General features: G+C 38.8%; 1 protein-coding gene across 1 annotated transcript in view; it reads right to left on the bottom strand.

The window, feature by feature from the left end:
- Positions 1 to 17754, bottom strand: part of LOC114536138 (cAMP-dependent protein kinase catalytic subunit PRKX-like) — a 38614-nt gene extending 20860 nt beyond the window's left edge. Inside the window, exons 1-5 of the mRNA XM_028557489.1 lie at positions 17457 to 17754; positions 17131 to 17299; positions 15286 to 15549; positions 12652 to 12771; positions 11197 to 11295 (exon numbers count right to left, since the gene is read on the bottom strand). Coding sequence (XP_028413290.1) covers positions 11197 to 11295; positions 12652 to 12771; positions 15286 to 15549; positions 17131 to 17299; positions 17457 to 17532 — 728 coding nt within the window. The 5' untranslated portion in view covers positions 17533 to 17754. The remainder of the gene's footprint in view (positions 1 to 11196; positions 11296 to 12651; positions 12772 to 15285; positions 15550 to 17130; positions 17300 to 17456) is intronic.
- Positions 17755 to 18903: the final 1149 nt, after the last annotated feature.

Raw genomic sequence — 18903 nt, 5'->3', positions numbered from 1 at the left:
TTGCACCAGTGAACTCTAAAAAGACTGGAACGATAACTTGGCCGCCATCTTTGAAGCCAGCACCGATGGCCGCCATGAAGGCCAAGAGTTGAAATTACACCACCAAAACAACGCCGGTTTTTATTTAACAAATAGATTACAATGAACCGTTGTCTGTTCAGTTATTAGGGACCTTAAGCATGTAGGACGGGAACACGACGACGGCAGCTATCAATACAATGCTTCATTGAAAAGAAATGAATTATTAAATACCTATGGGAGTTTTAGACGTGGTCTACGTTTTGTTTACAACGGCAAAACGTCGTTTCTTACGTCCTATGTAGAACGTCTGCATTTCAGGACCCAGTGAGCGCTATCTCGAATTAGCTCTATAGAATTGTCCCTAAACATAAACACAATGTTTTCAACGTCTTTTATCTCATTAAACTGGTACTGTTAATAATATACAACAACGCTTTATCATAACATTAATTTAAAGGAGTATTCCAACCACGTCGTCGTCATGTTGCCGTCCTACATGCTTAAGGTCCCTATAGATACACGGTATGACGTCATATGTGATAAGAACAAAAAAAGTGGCCACGAGCCGCCGGGGCGAGTGGTCACTCTTTTGTTCTTATCACATATGGCGTCATACCGTGTATCTATAACTGAACAGACAACGGTTCATTGTAATCTATTTGTTTTATATAATAAAACTGAAAAAAATCCAAAATTAAACCGGTAAAAAGAAAATTGCTGTGACGTCATTCCGTGCGTCTGTCCTCTTATAGATCATGGCTCTCGACCAATGAAATTGCTTGAATTATTTACGTTATTATATAAACACAAATCCATCTCATCTGTTCATGAATAAAAGCTTAAAACAAGCATTGACACTTAGACTTTACTAAAAAACAAGTATTATGAACGTGAACAGGTGCAAACCTATTTTTTTTGCGAGTTGAAGGCGAGGTTTTTTTTCGGCCCGTTCAAATTCTTTAAATATTTCAAGTACAAAGCTGGTACATCGCCGGTTTTTACAGTAAGATGATGCGGATTACTTAGGTCTATCCAAAAAGGGTAAATTCGTTGTTTAAAGTTGAAGTGGTCAAATGAAAATTGCACTTTTCTGGCAATTTTTTGCCAAAAAATACGATTTTTACGGAATTCTCACTCTCCCTAGTTCTTTTGAAGACTTGATTTGCTCGCGCGGCTCCCGCCTTAATCAGCAAATTATATTCAAATCGGCTTCATCCAATGACCAGTCTTTATTGCTGAGTTATCGTTCCAGTCTTATTAGAGTTTACTGCATTGGACTCTTCATGCTTTGAGTAAACACCATCCGTCAAAATGCTTCTCGCAACCGTGGTCGCAACTTATCAACATCTCTCAACTTACTGAAAATTCAGAAGACGCTGAAAATACGAAAAAGACAAATAAAATACGCCGTTTCTCATATGAACTCGTTTTGTGTATGTGGTTGTGTATTTAAATCTGATCCATAGAGTACGTTCGTGTTACGAGATAGTTGTAACAGTAACTATTGCATGCGCCGAACACGTGAACATTCTATTTTGAGCAATGACGAAGACGAATAGTTTTGGGAAAAGTACGAGAAGAAGGGGTCTTTTTTGGAGATAACGAAGAAGAGATGTGCAAAGACAACGAGTTTGTGTATGATCGAAGTATTGACGAATAAAGTATTTATACGAGCATAACATTGGTGACTCCGACAAGAAACGTATTGTTTACAAATACAAAGCACAGGGAATCAGACTTTTTGGCGGCTCGATTCGCCGTTTGTGAACATTGGTGTAAGACTTACGGAATATTATCAAATACGTCAAAAGAACTATGCAAAGGGACGCCATAGTTGACATTCGCGAGGCCGGACACGTCGAAGAAACGGTCGAATCACTCCGAACACAAATGGCAGCCATGCAAGCTGCCATTGAAGGACAATCGTCATCGTAATCTTTTCGCCCAAAATCTTTCAGTGGGCTTTCGTACGAGGATAGCACCGACTTTATCGATACATTTGAACGATACAGCAAGTTTCACAATTGGACAATCGCCAAGAAACTGTCTGCATTAATGCTACTGTTTGAAGGACCAGCGTTGGCATGGCTACATACGATACCAGACGAGACAAGGAACAATTGTGTTAATTTAATAACGGCCCTTTGACAGCGATTTGCTTCACCAAACGAAGAGTTCCTTCGGAGACAACAATTAAATGACCGAAAGCAAGGTAAGGGCGAAGGCCTTAACTGTTGCACAGAGGACATTATTCGTAGATGCAGCCGACTTAATGACACAAACAGAATAAACTGTTTCATATCAGGACTAAACGACCAGTTAAAATCGCATGTCATTTTGAACCGCCCAACAACATTCAAGGAAGCAGAATCCTTAACGCGCCTGAAAGATCTAGACAGCTTTAGCAGTGACTACGAGTACGACTACGAGTACGAGATTCGTCATTCTCGCGCGTTGTTTGCTTACGCCATCAGCCAAAACTCGTAGTCGTTGGGCTTTCGAGTACGAAATTTATCAAAAAACTCGTACTCAAAAGCTCAGCGACTACGAGTTTTGACCGATGGCGTAAGCAAACAACGCGCGAGAATGACGAATCTCGTACTCGTAGTCAGCGCTAAAGCTCCCTATTGTCAGCAGAAGTACTAAATGTGGCAAAACAGAGTCACCTGCTCCAAATAATGTAATAAATCAGATACATGATCTCCTAAGTGAGAAGAAAGCTTCGGAGAAACAAGTAGAAACAATCTCTAATGATAACCTCACAGAACGACAACGTCTAGCACAGCTCGAGAGCCAAGTGCAACTCTAATGTCCACTATTGATCGACCACTAACATCCGCAGTAGCACCTATTTTAATTCAACCAATTATCCCGCTGTTAAGGCTCCCTCTACCCAGGATATCGACGCCATGAAAAGGGAAATCATAGCAGCAGTTCGGGGCGAAATCAGATTATCAGGAAAGACACTCCACAAAATGCCCCAACACACGGACACGAATTCAGCGTAGGTAAAAGATATCCCCGGCGAGACAGCAGAGGAAGAAACCTTCGAACAACAGACGGGCAGCCAATCTGCAATACCTGCCAAAGAGTTGGGCATGTTGCAAGATATTGAAATGAAGCAGGTACGACCAGTTTACCAGCTCACCCCCAAAGTCGGTAGTCCCTCCTCCTCAGCCCCCTTGTCATAACCATCAGTAACCCCTGGCACCACCACCACACCCTGAGAATTATGCTGGGTATTTAAACTCCCAAGGGCTTTCCATATGGGGACATAAGGGGCCCCACAAGTAACTGGATATTCCCCACCAAATTACAACAGCTTTTACCCAAACACTTCTTGGCAAACGAGTGGAAATTTCAATGAACATTATTCACCACATGTCTAACCCAAGCAACAAAGTCAGTTCATACAAACACAACCACCCCCTCTACCCTCTACATTGCCTAGAGATATTAATGTCACCCCTAAATTCCCAATGCCTGATGTACGTAATAGATCCGAAATTCCATCCATTTCCCCATCAACTAAAGTCCTGGATCAATCAACCAAATTCAGCGACTTTCTGCAACAAAACCGTGCCATCATCAATATGGGCGCCCATACCGTTAAATTTTTGGTAATGTGCTCATGTTTGCCGATGAAAATTGTGGTCAAACCCACGTGATTGCTGCCCATTGCGAAACTGTCATCCCAGCAACTGTTGGTCAGATAACAAATAATGTCATTGCTTTAATTGAGCCAGGAAAGACTTCTCAACAGATACCATCTAGCGGGTATCTCAACAGATACCATCTAGCGGATACCATCTAGCGGTATGCCCAGACATACAAGAAAATATCTCCTTCCGGTTACTAAATCCAACTGATCAGCCTGTTACAATCTTCCGTGAGTGCTACATTAGGACAGTTCACAAAGAAACTATATCGAGACCACACCTACTTACTGACCCGCCCACCCCTAGGTCATGTACACGATTACCCACGACAACTCAGAAAAGCACCCGATTACCTATTATCAATCCGTTGTCAAGCACAATCCCCCAATCTGATTTTGCTGATCTGCAAGAGATCCACCAGGCCCAACCCAATGCCCTCTGATTTTTCCAACCTGACAAACTTCGCGTTGTCTTACCCTGAGAAATAAACCCTCTCAGAACTGCTTATCCAATACTCCGACGTCCTGTCTCATTCAACCAAAAGCCGAGCCTAGCCCTCGAGCCTAGCCCTCCAATTCGCCAACCTCCATATACGGCTCCCCACACCAAACGACGAGAGATTGAAAACCATGTTCAAGAAATGCTGCAGGCAAACTTGATTCAACCTTCCAATAGTCCGTGGAGTGCTCCAGTTGTCCTGGTCAAGAAAAAAGATGGCTCATCCCGCTTCTAGTAGGCTCAACTCGGTTACACGTAAGGACAGATATCCGGCTTCCCTGCGTCACGAAATCCTTACTAATGCTCACGACGACGCTACTGGTGGACACCTAGGAATCCAAAAAATCTATGAGAAGTTACGGCGAAAATACTATTGGTTTGGAATGTTTAAAGATATCGGACATTGGTGCCAATCTTAGATTGACTGTTCTATGAAGAAGTCGCCCCGTTATCACCGTCAAGCCCCACTTCTTCCTATCCCCATTGAAGGAGCATTCCATCGCGTAGCTGTGGGTGTCCTTGGCCGCTCCGTGGCCTGAGGCATTTGCCGTACCCTCTCGTGAAGCTCACCGTATCGCTTCCCTTCTCATTAACAAGATCATGACTTGACACAGTGCACCCCGTACCATCCTTTCTGATCGCGGAAGTAACAGCCCTTGTCAAGGAAACGTGCAAACTGATGAACACAGCTAAACTGAACACAACCGCTTACCATCCTCAAATTGACAGGTTAGTGGAGAGATTCAATGGTACCTTGGCACAAACCCTTTCTATGTATGTTAGCACCAACCAAAAGGATTGGGACGAACATCTTCCACAATTTTTTTTTTGCCTACCGAGTATCTCCGAATGCTACCACTGGAGAGTCGCCGTTTTACTAACTCTACGGTCGTGAACCCCGTCTCCCAATGGACGTTAGTCTACTTCCATCTACCAATCTTAGCCCGTCCGTAGCTAAGCATCGCGCCTGTATTGTGACAACTCTTGAGGAAGTCAAACAGCTTATCCAATCCAACACCCAGCAGGCTCAACATAAAATGAAAGCCAGGTATGACCACTCAGCACGTCAACCTCCGTACACCAACGATTAAAGAGTGTGGGTTTTGACCCCAAAAAACCGTACAAGGGTTGTTAAAGAAACCGCTCCACGATTATGTTCACTTTAAGTTGCGAACCCTGGAAAACAAACAAGTTCACGCTCCAGTTCATGCAAGCGATTAAAACCATATTTCGATCCGAAAGATCAGGCTGATCGATGCCCGGTAAGAAGATCCAGGTACGGATAGTGAACCATATCTTTACGATGATGACATCCCAGCGGACAGTTTTCCCTCCTGTGTATCTCATGTCTTTACAAACTGCCCATCGCCTAGTCATTCTGATGACGCAACAGCGACCGGAGTAACCACATCCACCCAAGAAAATATAAACCAGATCTATGATGCCGAACAAATCGTTGGTCATCGCGTCCGCCATGGAAAACGTGAATATCGTATCAAATGATGCGGATATGGAAAACGGCACAATACATTGGAACCACCACACCACATTTTGGATCAACGTCTTTGGACAGATTTCAATCCTCGACATCCCGAACACCGTTCAGCAGCAAACATTAACAATTAATCTTTAATAAATAAGTATTTTTATATTGCGTTCAAGTTAGTTTTTACTCTGAACAAGCCAGGAGGTTTGTTTTTGCAGAGGGGGGGGGGTAATGTCACGAGATAGTTGTAACAGTAATTATTGCATGCGCCGAGCACGTGAGCATTCTATTTTGAGTAATGACGAAGAGACGATATAGTTTTAGAAGAAGTACGGACGAGAAGGAGGGGTCTTTTCTGGAGATTATGAAGAAGAGATGTGCTAAAGAACGAGTTTGTGTATGATCGAAGTATTGACGAATAAAGTTTTTAGACGAGCATGTCTAATAAACAGTTCAAAGCCAGAACGTGTGACAGTGTAATTTATTATCATAACATTCGTTATCTAATAAATTATTGTTGAAAGTGACAGTCTATTTTGGTATTATATAAAACAAATAATGAATGTTTTCATTCGTGCTATGATGAAAATATTTTCACTTAATTGGTGAACATTCATTATTAGTTTTTCATTAGCGCAATTCTTCATAGCGCGCATGAAAAAAGTCGTATCACATGTTATATGACGTCACACGTTGGACATGACGATTTGAGAGCATGACGTGAGTTTTCGAGCTCCTCGTTTTTATCAAATATATACCATATAAAGTCTGTATACCAATCAAGAATATAGGCTTATACTAGCCAAAAGCCTTGTATTTGCTTATGGATAACAAATTAAGCGATAAGTTAAGCTTCGCATGGACGGGTGACCTCGAATCATTAAAACTGTTTATAAGTGAAAATCTAAAATTGGAAGGAATTTGGTCGCAGCCCGCAAGTGACAAAAGGCTGTTCATGTTTGATGACTCATCTATTTTATGGAGAAAGAACAAGAACCTGTTGTACTTTAATGGTGGAAAAGCGAATGTCACTATGAAAGAACTGTGTAAGGAGATCTGTAAACTCGACGAAGACGAATCGCCTATCTCAGACACCCGGCAACCAAGCGTGCAATCGGCTGATGTTAGTGACGACCTTGAATGCATAAAAGTCGGCCAGAAAATGAATGCTGAAGCGATTCAAGTATTATCGGGATCCATTTCTCACTTAACGTCAGTAATCTCACAATTTCAAGAGTTTATGGATAAAAGTAAAAATAATCTTAGCAAATGCGATGAAATTCGGGCTAAGTCAAGTGTTAATGCAAATACGCCAGCTTTCGACAGCTCTATTGTCTCGAATGAATTCACAAACCCTATTGAGAACATTGGGCATGAAATAATTTCAGTGCTAAATGAGTCAACAGAGGATAACAACACGACCAGCGCTGAACAATTAACAAAAGACGGACATCAACCGACCTATGCAAATGTAGTGGCATCCCGTAATTGTAAAGATATCAATGAAAAGTCTGATACAGACAATATAAATACAACTGGTGATACTCCGCAACGTAAAATCAATAATAACATTGAGTCATCTTGCGACCCCGAGGGCTTTATTGGAGTCAATAGAAAGCGAAACAAAACAAAGAAATATTTCCTGTCTGGTGTAGCCAATAACGTTAAAGAAAGTCAAATCCTCTCGTATCTTGAGCGACGAAACATAATTCCAACATACATTTCCGCTTTCCCCAGTCGACGCAAAGGAACACTATCAGTTAAGATCCATGTCCCCTCAGCGGTCAGTTCACAAGTGCTAGAAGATAACTTTTGGCCCAAATTCGTTAGTTGTAAACCATGGCGACCGAAAGAAATTGTTAAGAATCCCACAGAACGGAAAACAAATTTGACCCTCGACGGGAACTACTCTACGTATGTATAATGGCCAACTTAATACCAGTTAGAATTTCCTCTCGTAGTCGTGTGTACAGATCAAAGCAAAACGGGCGAAATGGAAATAATTTAATATCATTGAGGCAGAGTATTCCCGCTGATACTCCCATCCTGGAAAGTGGCATCGGCAGCAGTTCAAACTCCAGTATTACTTCACATGTAGACAATAGGAATCTATTACCTGCTCAAAAGTCAGAATTTTCCCCAAGAATCTTATTGACTAACGTTATGTCCTTAGTCCCCAAGATTGACGAGTTACGTATTCTAACGTCTGAAAACAGTTTCGATTTAATTTTTGTTACTGAAACCTGGCTACGAGAATCCATTTGTGACAATCATGTGACCTTAACTGATTACCACCTCTTAAGGCGAGACCGCGTCTTCGGCACCCATGGCGGCGTTTGCGTGTACATAAAGAACACTATCATGTTTAAACGACTACCCGACATCGAACATCCAGACTTTGAGGTATTATGGACACATGTTAGGCCACCTAGATTACCAAGAGGAATAAACTGTATCGTTTCAGCATGTGTTTACCACACACCAAGTTCTAATAATGCAGATCTCTTTGAATATCTATCTGAATCTTTGACACGAATTGATAGTCTTTTCCCAGGGTGTGGCATCATCATTGCCGGTGACTTTAACCAGTTCGATACCAGAGACCTCTGTCGTGACTTTCAGTTAAGGCAATTGGTAAACAAACCAACGCGAGGCACCAATACCCTAGACCTCATACTTACGAACATGTACAAATTTTATGATACAAAATCAGCTATTGTATTGCCTCCTCTAGGTTTATCAGACCATAATGTAATAATTGTTGATCCCAAAACTAGAAGACCTGTTGGTATCTCAAGTAGAAGAACTGTCATCAAAAGAGACACTCGTCAGTCACGTAAGAATGAACTTGGTCGTTTCCTGTGTAACATCGACTGGCATATTGTAAACTCAACTATATCCTGCGATGATAAATGTAATTTTTTATGTTCTATCATTAAATCTGGTTATGATACTCTAATGCCAGAGAAGCAGGTAAAATTCCATCACAACGACACTCCTTGGATCACAGAAAAATTGAAACAACTGATAAAACTGAGACAACGTGCTTTTTCGTCTAATAACACTTCACTTTTTAAATTCTATCGGAATAGAGTGAACAGAATGAGGAAATCCTGTAGGGGAAAATATTTTGCTACCAGAGTTGCCAATCTAAAAGTCCAACCCGAAATCATGGTGGTCGGAAATTAAACGTATTTCAGGTATGAAACCAGTAACCAGCTGCCTGCTGAATCAACTTCATATCGAGGATACAGAACATCTAACACATAAAGGTTTCTCAGATTTAATCAACAATAGCCTATTAGAACCAATGAATTTTTACAGTCCATTAGATGCCTCAGACGTAGAAATCCTGTTCGAAGGAATCCCTGACGATCCACCAGATTTAGATATGAACCTGACTGATACTGAAATGGTGTTTAAAAAACTGAAACGCCTAAATCCATCCAAAGCCCCAGGTCCCGATGACATTCCAAACTGGATTCTTCGAGATTATGCCGAAATCCTTGCCCCCCCCCCCCTATATCAAACCTATTGAATTCCTCTTACAAACAAAAGAAGCTTCCCTTGTCGTGGTAACAGGCTAATATAACACCCATTCCAAAGGAGAAACCTGTTAAGGACATAAACAAACACCTTAGACCTATATCGTTAACCCCTGTCCTATCTAAGCTTGCGGAGGAATTTGTCGTGGAAAAATACTTCGCCCCAGCTGTGCTTACGGTAATAGATCCCTTTCAATTTGGTGGCATCCCTCGATCTTCTGCTACCAAAGCTTTAATTTCTATGATTCATTCTTGGTCTCAAGCCACTGATGGAACAGGTAATGCAGTAAGAGTGGTATTATTTGATTACAAAAAGGCTTTTGACCTGATTGACCACAAAATTCGAGCAAAAAAAGTCATCAATTTAGCTATGCCAACTTTCATCAAGCGATGGGTGGTCGACTTCCTCATGAACAGACAACAACGAGTGAAATTAGCAAGAGATTGTAAGTCCGAATGGATTGATATCCCTTCCGGTGTCCCTCAGGGAACCAAACTGGGACCCTGGATGTTTATTCTTATGATAAATGACCTCCGCACTCCTCATTTCGAGCGTTGGAAATACATTGACGATACTACTGCATCAGAAATTATTCATAGAGACTCATCCAGTAATATTCAAGATGCAGTCGATTGCGTTCAAAACTGGTCGGTAGAAAATAAGATGCAACTAAATACCTCGAAGTGCAAGGAAATCGTAATCAGTTTCACTAAAGTTGAGAAAGAATTCCCTCGCCTAAAGATTAACTCAGGTCATATCGAAGTAGTCAAGCATGCCAGAATCTTAGGACTGACAATAACCAGTGATCTAAAGTGGAACCAACATATCAACAACATTATTAAGAAAGCCAACAAACGTATCTATTTTATCATTCAATTGAAACAGGCCCACGTCCCTGAAACTGATGTTTTAAACTTCTACACCACCTGCATCAGACCAGTTATGGAATTTAGCTGCCAAGTATTCCACTTTGCTCTACCCTCTTATTTGTCAAACTCCCTGGAACGGATTCAAGCGTGTTCTATCCATAATCTATCCACAGATGAGTTATACGGATAGCTTATCTAAATGTGGCATCAAAACTCTGAGTGACAGGCGTGTCGATGCATGCGAGAAACTTTTTACTGAAATCAGCACAACACCTGAGGCTAACATGCACAATATCATACCACCTAGATGCCTTTCAAGTTACAATCTGAGACATTCAAGAACTTTTGTCCTTCCAAAAACCAAGACAAATAGATTTAAAAACACTTTTATACCCTCATGCGTTAGACATTTTAATGATAAAATATAATTTCTAGATCTTTTTAACTATTATATTAGCGTAATTTTATCCTACAATTATGTATTTTAAAAATTTATGTGTAAATAGAGTAAAAATTAATTAACTATTTTTATTAATCCATGTAAATTATAGCACGCAATTCAGCCTTATTGGCTGCCATGTGTTATCGTAATTAAATCTATCTATCTATCTATCTATCTATCTATCTATCTATCTATCTATCTATCTATCTATCTATCTATGGCTATTAGTCAATCACAGTCTGTGAATTATTTTAAATAAATAATAAAGGTGATATATACGACTTTTTTCTTGCACGCTATACGTCATAACGTGTGATAAATAGTCGTATCCCACGTTTGACGTCAAAGTTGTAATGTTCATTCTTTTAAATGAATAAAAAAACAATTATCAAATTCGGTTTTCACAAGATATGAAGAATTATCAAGCCTCAGCTTTCGGTTAATAGCGACAAACGTCTGCTTGATAATTCTTCATATCATGTTCAACCTCATTCAATAATTATCAATTGTCGCATGATAGGTGACGATAGATAAGTTCATGAGATACGCACGGCACAGAACAAATTTTCGTCAAGTCGGTCGTTTTTGGATACATGGCAAAAACATACACACAAACTTTATAAAAGAATGTAGAATTTTTTCGTGTTATCTTTATGAATAAGAATTACTACATACTTGGCATGGGAATTGTCCATTGTCTTTGGCCACTCAACCTTGCCTGCTAATATTTTTTCATAGATTCCAAAAGGATTATCATCAAAGAAAGGTGGATACCTGTAAATAATAACAATTAAGTTTACATGAGCCCTGCTGGTACCTGATTTTCGCAGCAAGCATTAAAGCATTTTGTTATACAGGGTGAGTCAAAAAAAAGTGATACCTTTGAAATTCAAATTAGCCGCATAGCGGCTGTAATGTGACAGAAGTTGCCTAAAATATTTCATGGGTATACGAAGCATATCATATTAATTAACCTAAAACATAAAGTTTGTTCCCATTGGGAGTTAAAATGCATTCTAAGCTCTGTAAATACAAAAGAATAGTTTTATCAAATCGTTTTTGTTGATTGTACATGGGAATTGTCATATTCCAGTCATAAGTTCGCAGCTAATTTGAATTTCAAAGGTGTCACTTTTTTTTTACTCACCCTGTATAGGTGCTTTGTATTTTAAATGTGATTGGTTCATTCGTAGTCACATGATTTTAAATAAATGCAATGTTTCCCGCCAGGGAAACAAGTGAAAAATTGTTCCCCGCTTCATGTCATAACAAAGTAAAGTGGGTTTCTTTTTTAAATGAAATTGTTGTGTAACATGTATGTTTTCGTTCCTATATAACAAAACACTTAATCAGTTAATGTACACTATCTCGGGAAATAGTGTCGAGTCTCAATGTTGTCAGACTCTCGGGAAAACAAAACTCACTATTTCCCTCGGGAGCATACATTAAGTGTATAATATACCGGCCCTGATTAAAATCAGTATAAAAATGGGTTGATCGGGACTATTAATGAAATTTCAACAAATAATCCGAGCCTCAGCAAAAACCAAACTAACATTATGCTGGTTCATCATTCGGTCGCACCGTGCTTTCCGTACACGTCCAATACTGTCACATGCATCCACAAAACCAATTTTCGTTTCGTGACACCTATCACGATACCGATAGTAAAACGGTTTACAAACGGACCAACGTACGAATTACGAATGGAAATAACCCAGTTACCATTTGTAAATTAAAAACAGATGCGCTACAAAGTACACCGTTTTCTCTATACCACGCATGCACCAACCATACGAATGGAAACCTTCCATATAATATCGTATTTAATCAAAACACCGTAATCGCTGTACGCATAGCCCTGTAGAGTGTGCTATTGAAAATTATTTTTCAACACAAAAGACAAGGCTAACAAGCCATTGTAACCCCGATCCCTGAGGCCTAAAATCTATTATACAACATGAACTTTAGAATATTAAGTGGTTGTCTTTTTTGTACACCCTATAGTACCCAAGATATGCATATCAATACGTTAGAGTAATTATATATGTCACTTTAATTCTTGTTGAAATTATTCTGACTTTTATATCAACTGATATTTATTCAATTTAATCAAAATTAAATACTCACCCTATCAACATTTCATAAATTAATACTCCTAAGGCCCACCAATCAACTGCTTTGTTATGGCCTTTACTTTGAATTATTTCCGGCGCTAAATATTCTGGAGTGCCACATAACGTCCACGTTCTAATACAAAGTAAAATTGTTAGGTGGATAATATAACTGATAAGCCATACGCTGCATGGTACACAGTAAGGTCTATATCTGAAGACAGTAGATGTTAAGCATGTCAGAGTAAAATGATATAAATCGAGATCAAAATCACAAGAGTTTTGATTTCAGCAGCGCATTTTCATTCAGTGATATAGTTAGGTGATTGTCATTAATGTGGTTTTCAGATTCGAAAATAAAATAAATAAATGAATGAAAAGATGAAAAAAAAGTAAATAAATAAAACGAAATAACATTAGCGAGGTGAAGAATTCCAAACCCCCACAACCCCTCATGCGTGTGGACTGCGGCTCCCCTATTTCCAGCCTATATACCGTGAGAAAGCCTGACTGCTGATACTAAATATTAAAAATAGGTCCGTAAGCGTACACGTATCTGCACATTAGAGTTGAACTTGATCAAAAAATATTTGAAATTTTTATTCTATTTTATTTTATTTCGGTCATTAAATTACTTATTTTGCATAGTGCAACTGAAGGGCAGAAACAAAATACAAACATTTTTCTATAACATGAATGCCAACAAGTATCAAACGGTTTTTCGATATGCAATTGTGCTATTTGCTATGAAAATTTTGGATGTATAAAAGACTTCAGAATATAAGTGATAAATTACATGTTAAATTAAAATTGTAACCTCGATATATAATATTACGACGAAACTCGAAAGCGCGATAAATCTATTTCGTCGTGACAAGTACAATATCCAGGTTAAGCGGAATTTAACTTGATAAAATGACGTAGCTAATGCTTATAATTAGGAGCGGAGAAGAATCAGCCTGATCACCAAGTTGAAGGTCTACCGTGCAGTGGTGCTTACTACCCTTCTCTATGCTAGCGAGACCTGGACTGTCTACAGCAGACACGCCAAACAACTCAACCATTTCCTCACGAGTTGTCTCCGCAGACTCCTCCGTATCAGATGGCAAAACAAGATCCCTGACATGGAGGTCCTGGAACGGGCCGGTTTCCACAGCGTCCACACTCTCCTACAGAAAGCGCAGGCCAGATGGGCTGGTCATGTCGTCAGGATGCCAGCTGTGCCAGGACAAGCGCTCAGTGGGGGCGGGGGGGGGGGGCGGGCGGTGCAAAAGAAACGATTCAAGGACTACCTTAAAGTGTCATTTGAAGACATGAACATTGACCACAACACCTGGGAGACACTCGCCCTGGACCGCTCAACTTGGCGAAGCAACCTGACCACAGGAGCTCGTGCAGCAGAAACCAGACGCACGAGGCCCAGAGAAAACGTGCCGCACGCAAGGATAGAGCCTGTGCTACGCGACGCTTGTTTAGCACCGCTTTAACTAACCGGGGTAAAACCCTAAAATTGACCAGACAAACCTGTTTTTTCCCGGCGTTTCATGCCATGCCACTATACGTCATACGCCTTAACATTTCAACATTGAAATTCGCCTTTTAATAGCAGAATTTACTACGAGCATTAATGAATCATTCCATATTAATTGGTCAATTCCTTACGGCTTTGCATGAAATTCAAAATTTAGTTATTGTTTTGTTGTGATATGATAGTATATTTTGTTACTGTATCTGACCTTGGACTAGATTAAGAACAGTTTTAAGAACATGTTCTCGCGGGATCTGAACAAGGCAGCAAATTCATTCTTCGGGTGCACTATTTTGCATGTTTACCGATCCTCGTTTTTCAATTTGAGCAAATCGTTTGTAATACTGTGTATCTCTTCACCGTTTTAGTCTATAGTTCATTTAGGAAAATTTTAACTGGAGGATAGGGTTAAATTTTATAAGGTGGTATATAGCAAATTAAACGGTCATGTTAAAGGCGACCTAAAACGCTTTTCGTACAACCAGACCTTGGGCAGGGCTGTAGCTAGACAGCTTAATTAGGGAGCAACATATGACTATTTAGCTTAAGAGTAAATAAGGTGAATATCTACTACAAAGTTAAACTTTTTAAAAAGGTTATCACCATAAATAACACTTCAAAAGAATTATTTGCACAAAGAAATATTCAAGGAGCAAAATATACAACCTATATGATGATAATCCTGCACATGTACAAGCTTGTGTAGAGTACATTGTGCGCTTGAATGTACAAGGTTAAATGTTAAATGCGCCTAATAGAAGTTGTAAAAACTGTTAAATGCCATGTCTAACACAAGTTGTACAGATTGCGAGATCAGAGGTTGGTTAAAAAGCAGCCCTAATAAATGGTACATATGTAATATGGAATGAGCTGAAGCAGTCCTAATAAGCAGTACATATGGAATGAGCTGAAGAATAAAGCATGTGCCCAGCAATATATTTTATAGTGAATGCAGAAAAAGATAAAAACCGTATTCAGATCAAAACAGTTTTCCCAATAATGCATTTATGAGGAGACAGTGAAGAAGTTTTTATTCAGATTTTATTTATAACACAATTTTTATTAAAGGCTCAAAGACGCATACTGATACCCACAGCCCTTGGTTGAAACAATTTCACTTACTTGTCTAGAACTTCTTTGGCAAATCCAAAATCCGTAATTTTGACATGGCCATCAATATCAAGTAGCAGGTTTTCTGGTTTTAAATCCCGATAAACAATATTTACAGAATGCAAGTGTGCTAAAGCTGATACAATCTCCGCGCTATAAAATAGTCCAGTTGTATTGCTAAATTTGCCAGCAGTTCTCAAATATGTAAACAGCTCCCCACCACAAACATACTCGAATATCATGTAAAGAAATTTGCTATCATGATATGTCCACAACCTAAAAAATAAATTTCAAAGTGAATTTGCTGCCAAATGTCCAAGAATATAATCAGTATGATGCTGTGTTTTCATGGAATTTTGGACACTTCAAGAAACTTTCTGATAGATCTTGTCTTATGATTATGTTATATGATCAATCAATGTCAGATTTGGATTAAAATGTCTTGTGGGGGAGAAAGTTTTAGGGACAAAAAGCCCCTTTTGCCACAACATTCCTATAAGTAGAATGTTGATGAGCATCAAAGCATTTCTATACACCTATATTAAATTAGAGTATTTGAGCATGACCAATGAATTTTACTGGGGAAATTAATTCTGGTCTCAGGCAAATATGAAAAATCTATAAGTAAATGTACATGTTTGTAGCAGTACTAGATAATTAAAGCAAGTTCCAGAGATATTTATCATTGAAGGGCATGCCATCTCCAATGTCATAATGTCAGGTAATTTTACTTATAGCAGAAGATAATTGATTAGAAGTATACTGCATACATTGGGAAATTGATCATGTAAGTAGTTCTAAAGAGCAATTAGGCTAAAAACCAAAAATTTTCAAACACATTAGGGTTAAAGGGTCATTCTTTGAAAAGTGAAATTGCAAAATTGCAAGGCACTTTGGTGGAACTAGGGCATATTGACTCTTTATTGGTTCAAGGAATCAGATGATGTTGGAAAGAAGCTGTAAGGAATGAACCCAGCAACAACCTCTAATCAACATACATATGAATAATTCTACAAGGTAATAAATTACAAGTACAAAATAAGATGATAGGAGGGGTTCAGGAAAGATTAAATGAGACAGAAACAGGATTGAACTGTTTGTGTGCTCAGGGAAGGTACTTATTTAGGTTTGCCTTCAAAACCTAACCAACACATAACTGGTCACAGGGCTTCTCCTTAAACGTTTCCAGGTTTTTATTTATATGGTATACTGGTGATTGACCAATTTTCCAAAAGCAGAAAGATCCTTGACTTTCCATCACTAAATGGGAGCCCAGTAAATCAAGATAGCTTCCTCATATCATATTTATTTAAAACAAAATGAACAAAAAACAATGCATAGTCTTCTTATATGCAACCAAGCCAGTATGCAGCCAGACAAATTTTTTCCTTTGGATATGATAATGAGGCATATATTGGTAAAATTATAACATGGAGAGGTTATATAATTATTGACGGTTTTAAAAATGATAATATCAATGCTCTCATACATACAAACTACTTTGAATATATCAATTTCTGGTTAAATCATAGGTTAAACTCTATTAAATACAAAATGATCTTTGTGCATTTACCAAACATAACCGACACCATTGGGTGTATTTTTAAATTGAATTTCCTACAATTTACAAGCAGCAGAGTATATTTTTTCGTTTCGAATATTACAAGCAACATTTACATTGATTGGTAGGCACAATCGGTTATAATTGTAACTTCGCATTTTTTCGCATCGCAAAAAATAACTTGCAGGGTACCGTATTTCTGGCTAAATTAATAGTCAAATGCGTGATATTACAATATTAACATTAATCGACCACCAGAACGAAAGTCAAATAACTATATATACAAATCAACTTACAGATTTACTACAAAGGGGTTATCCACTTTGATAAGGATGCTCTTCTCGTTCTGCACGTGCTCGACTTGCTTTAGTCGTATAATATCGGCGACGCTCATGATTTTCAATGCAAAATATTCACCGGCCTTCTTCTCTTTTGCCAAGATGACACGACCAAACGTCCCCGTACCTGCCAAGCAAACATTGCACTCACGCTATGCTAACTTGAGTCACGAATGTGAAAATTTTATTAAAACTGAAAATCGTTTACACACAATGTTTGACCAACGGCTTAGCTTACGATTTTAAAAATAAAACGTTTACGGTACAATGTAAATACTACATACCAAGAGTTGTAGACAACTCGAAATCTCCGAGGCTGAAATCACGGTGTTTTGTTCGACCAGCACTGGTGCTGGCCATCGCACAATGCCTTCGTCCAATTCGGGGGCAAAAATCTTGCTCCACGGTGTCAACTAGAGATACCCCCAACCAAACATTTTTAATTCTCGCTTGTGTCGGCTAAACTACGACCCATTTGGCCACTATTGTACGTAAAATAACCCAAATTAACTGGACAAATATACACACAGACTTGTCGCTTAGCTTGAAATTCGCCCATGCGCACTCACGCGGAGAATAATATATAAAATATTGACTTGGAAATTAATATTTGTAAGAAAGCAGAACTGATCAATTCTAACCGGAAATTTAAATTCTATATCTAAAAGATGATTTGTCCGTTTAATCAGTTTGTCGTATGCCATGGTGAGCGAGAATATCATTATACTAGAAATATACATGTAACATGCGTGCAGCATTCCCCCCGACCCCTCGCCATTTTAAACGCAACAAAATAGTTCCTGAATTGAAGTTTATGAGTTCACGGCAACCAGGTATATAATCCATCGTAATTATCGCTACTCTGGTTTTAGTAAATGAAAGTAATCACCACACAAAGATTAACTTTCACGACCCAGTGAACTATATTGTGAACTATAGGTGTCTGGAGGTAAAGTCTCGCAAATTTTGGCAAATTTTTGGCATCATTCGCGCGTGACTCGCGAGACACTGCAGATGCAGAGCGAATTTGGTTCCTTTTGCTCATGGTAGTTACCACTGACATACCGCGATACAAGGTGAAAAACTGTGTCCGTCTCCCTCCTGGATTTTATGAAAATATTTTCAGCTTTCCGTATATATTTTTTCGTATTTCATTTTTGTTTCTTTTTTCTTCGGTTCAAAAATTAAAAATTGAACGAAGAAGTGGCTTCTTGCTCAAACGATGTGGGGAGAGTAATTTTTTCTCATTTAGCATTCAGGTAAGCCGTTTTTATAATAATTTCGGGATTTTTTGTCTTTGGACTACATATTTATCACTAGTCTGACTACCAAAGCTTCTGAGCAATTATTACAATGATTTAAATCCATCAAAACGTATCGTATAAACAGCAAATATACTATCGTATGGTACACGAGCTAATTACAGTGCAATGTAAGTTATGCAACTTCTTGTTCAGGTCCACATTTCATTTTATGGCATTCAGGCATTGGAGTGGATTCATGACACCTCATTTCAGTCATTTGAGAAGAGTGACTATTTTCTCTTGACTTGAGTGGGCAAAAAATTGTGGGAATTAAATTCTTGGCAGTATAAATCTTTCGAGTTTCATCTATGTTGTTTTTATGATATAGCAAGCATCTATGAAATAGGATTTGTGGAGTGTTTTTGTGCAAGCAGTAACTTACTTACATTTAATATGCCAATAGGTAAACCATTCCCCCAGTGAATCT

Source organism: Dendronephthya gigantea, unplaced genomic scaffold, assembly GCF_004324835.1.
Source record: "Dendronephthya gigantea isolate DGI-Jeju-01 unplaced genomic scaffold, DenGig_1.0 000131F, whole genome shotgun sequence".
NCBI lineage: Eukaryota > Metazoa > Cnidaria > Anthozoa > Malacalcyonacea > Nephtheidae > Dendronephthya > Dendronephthya gigantea.
This window is presented reverse-complemented; position numbering and strand designations above follow the sequence as displayed.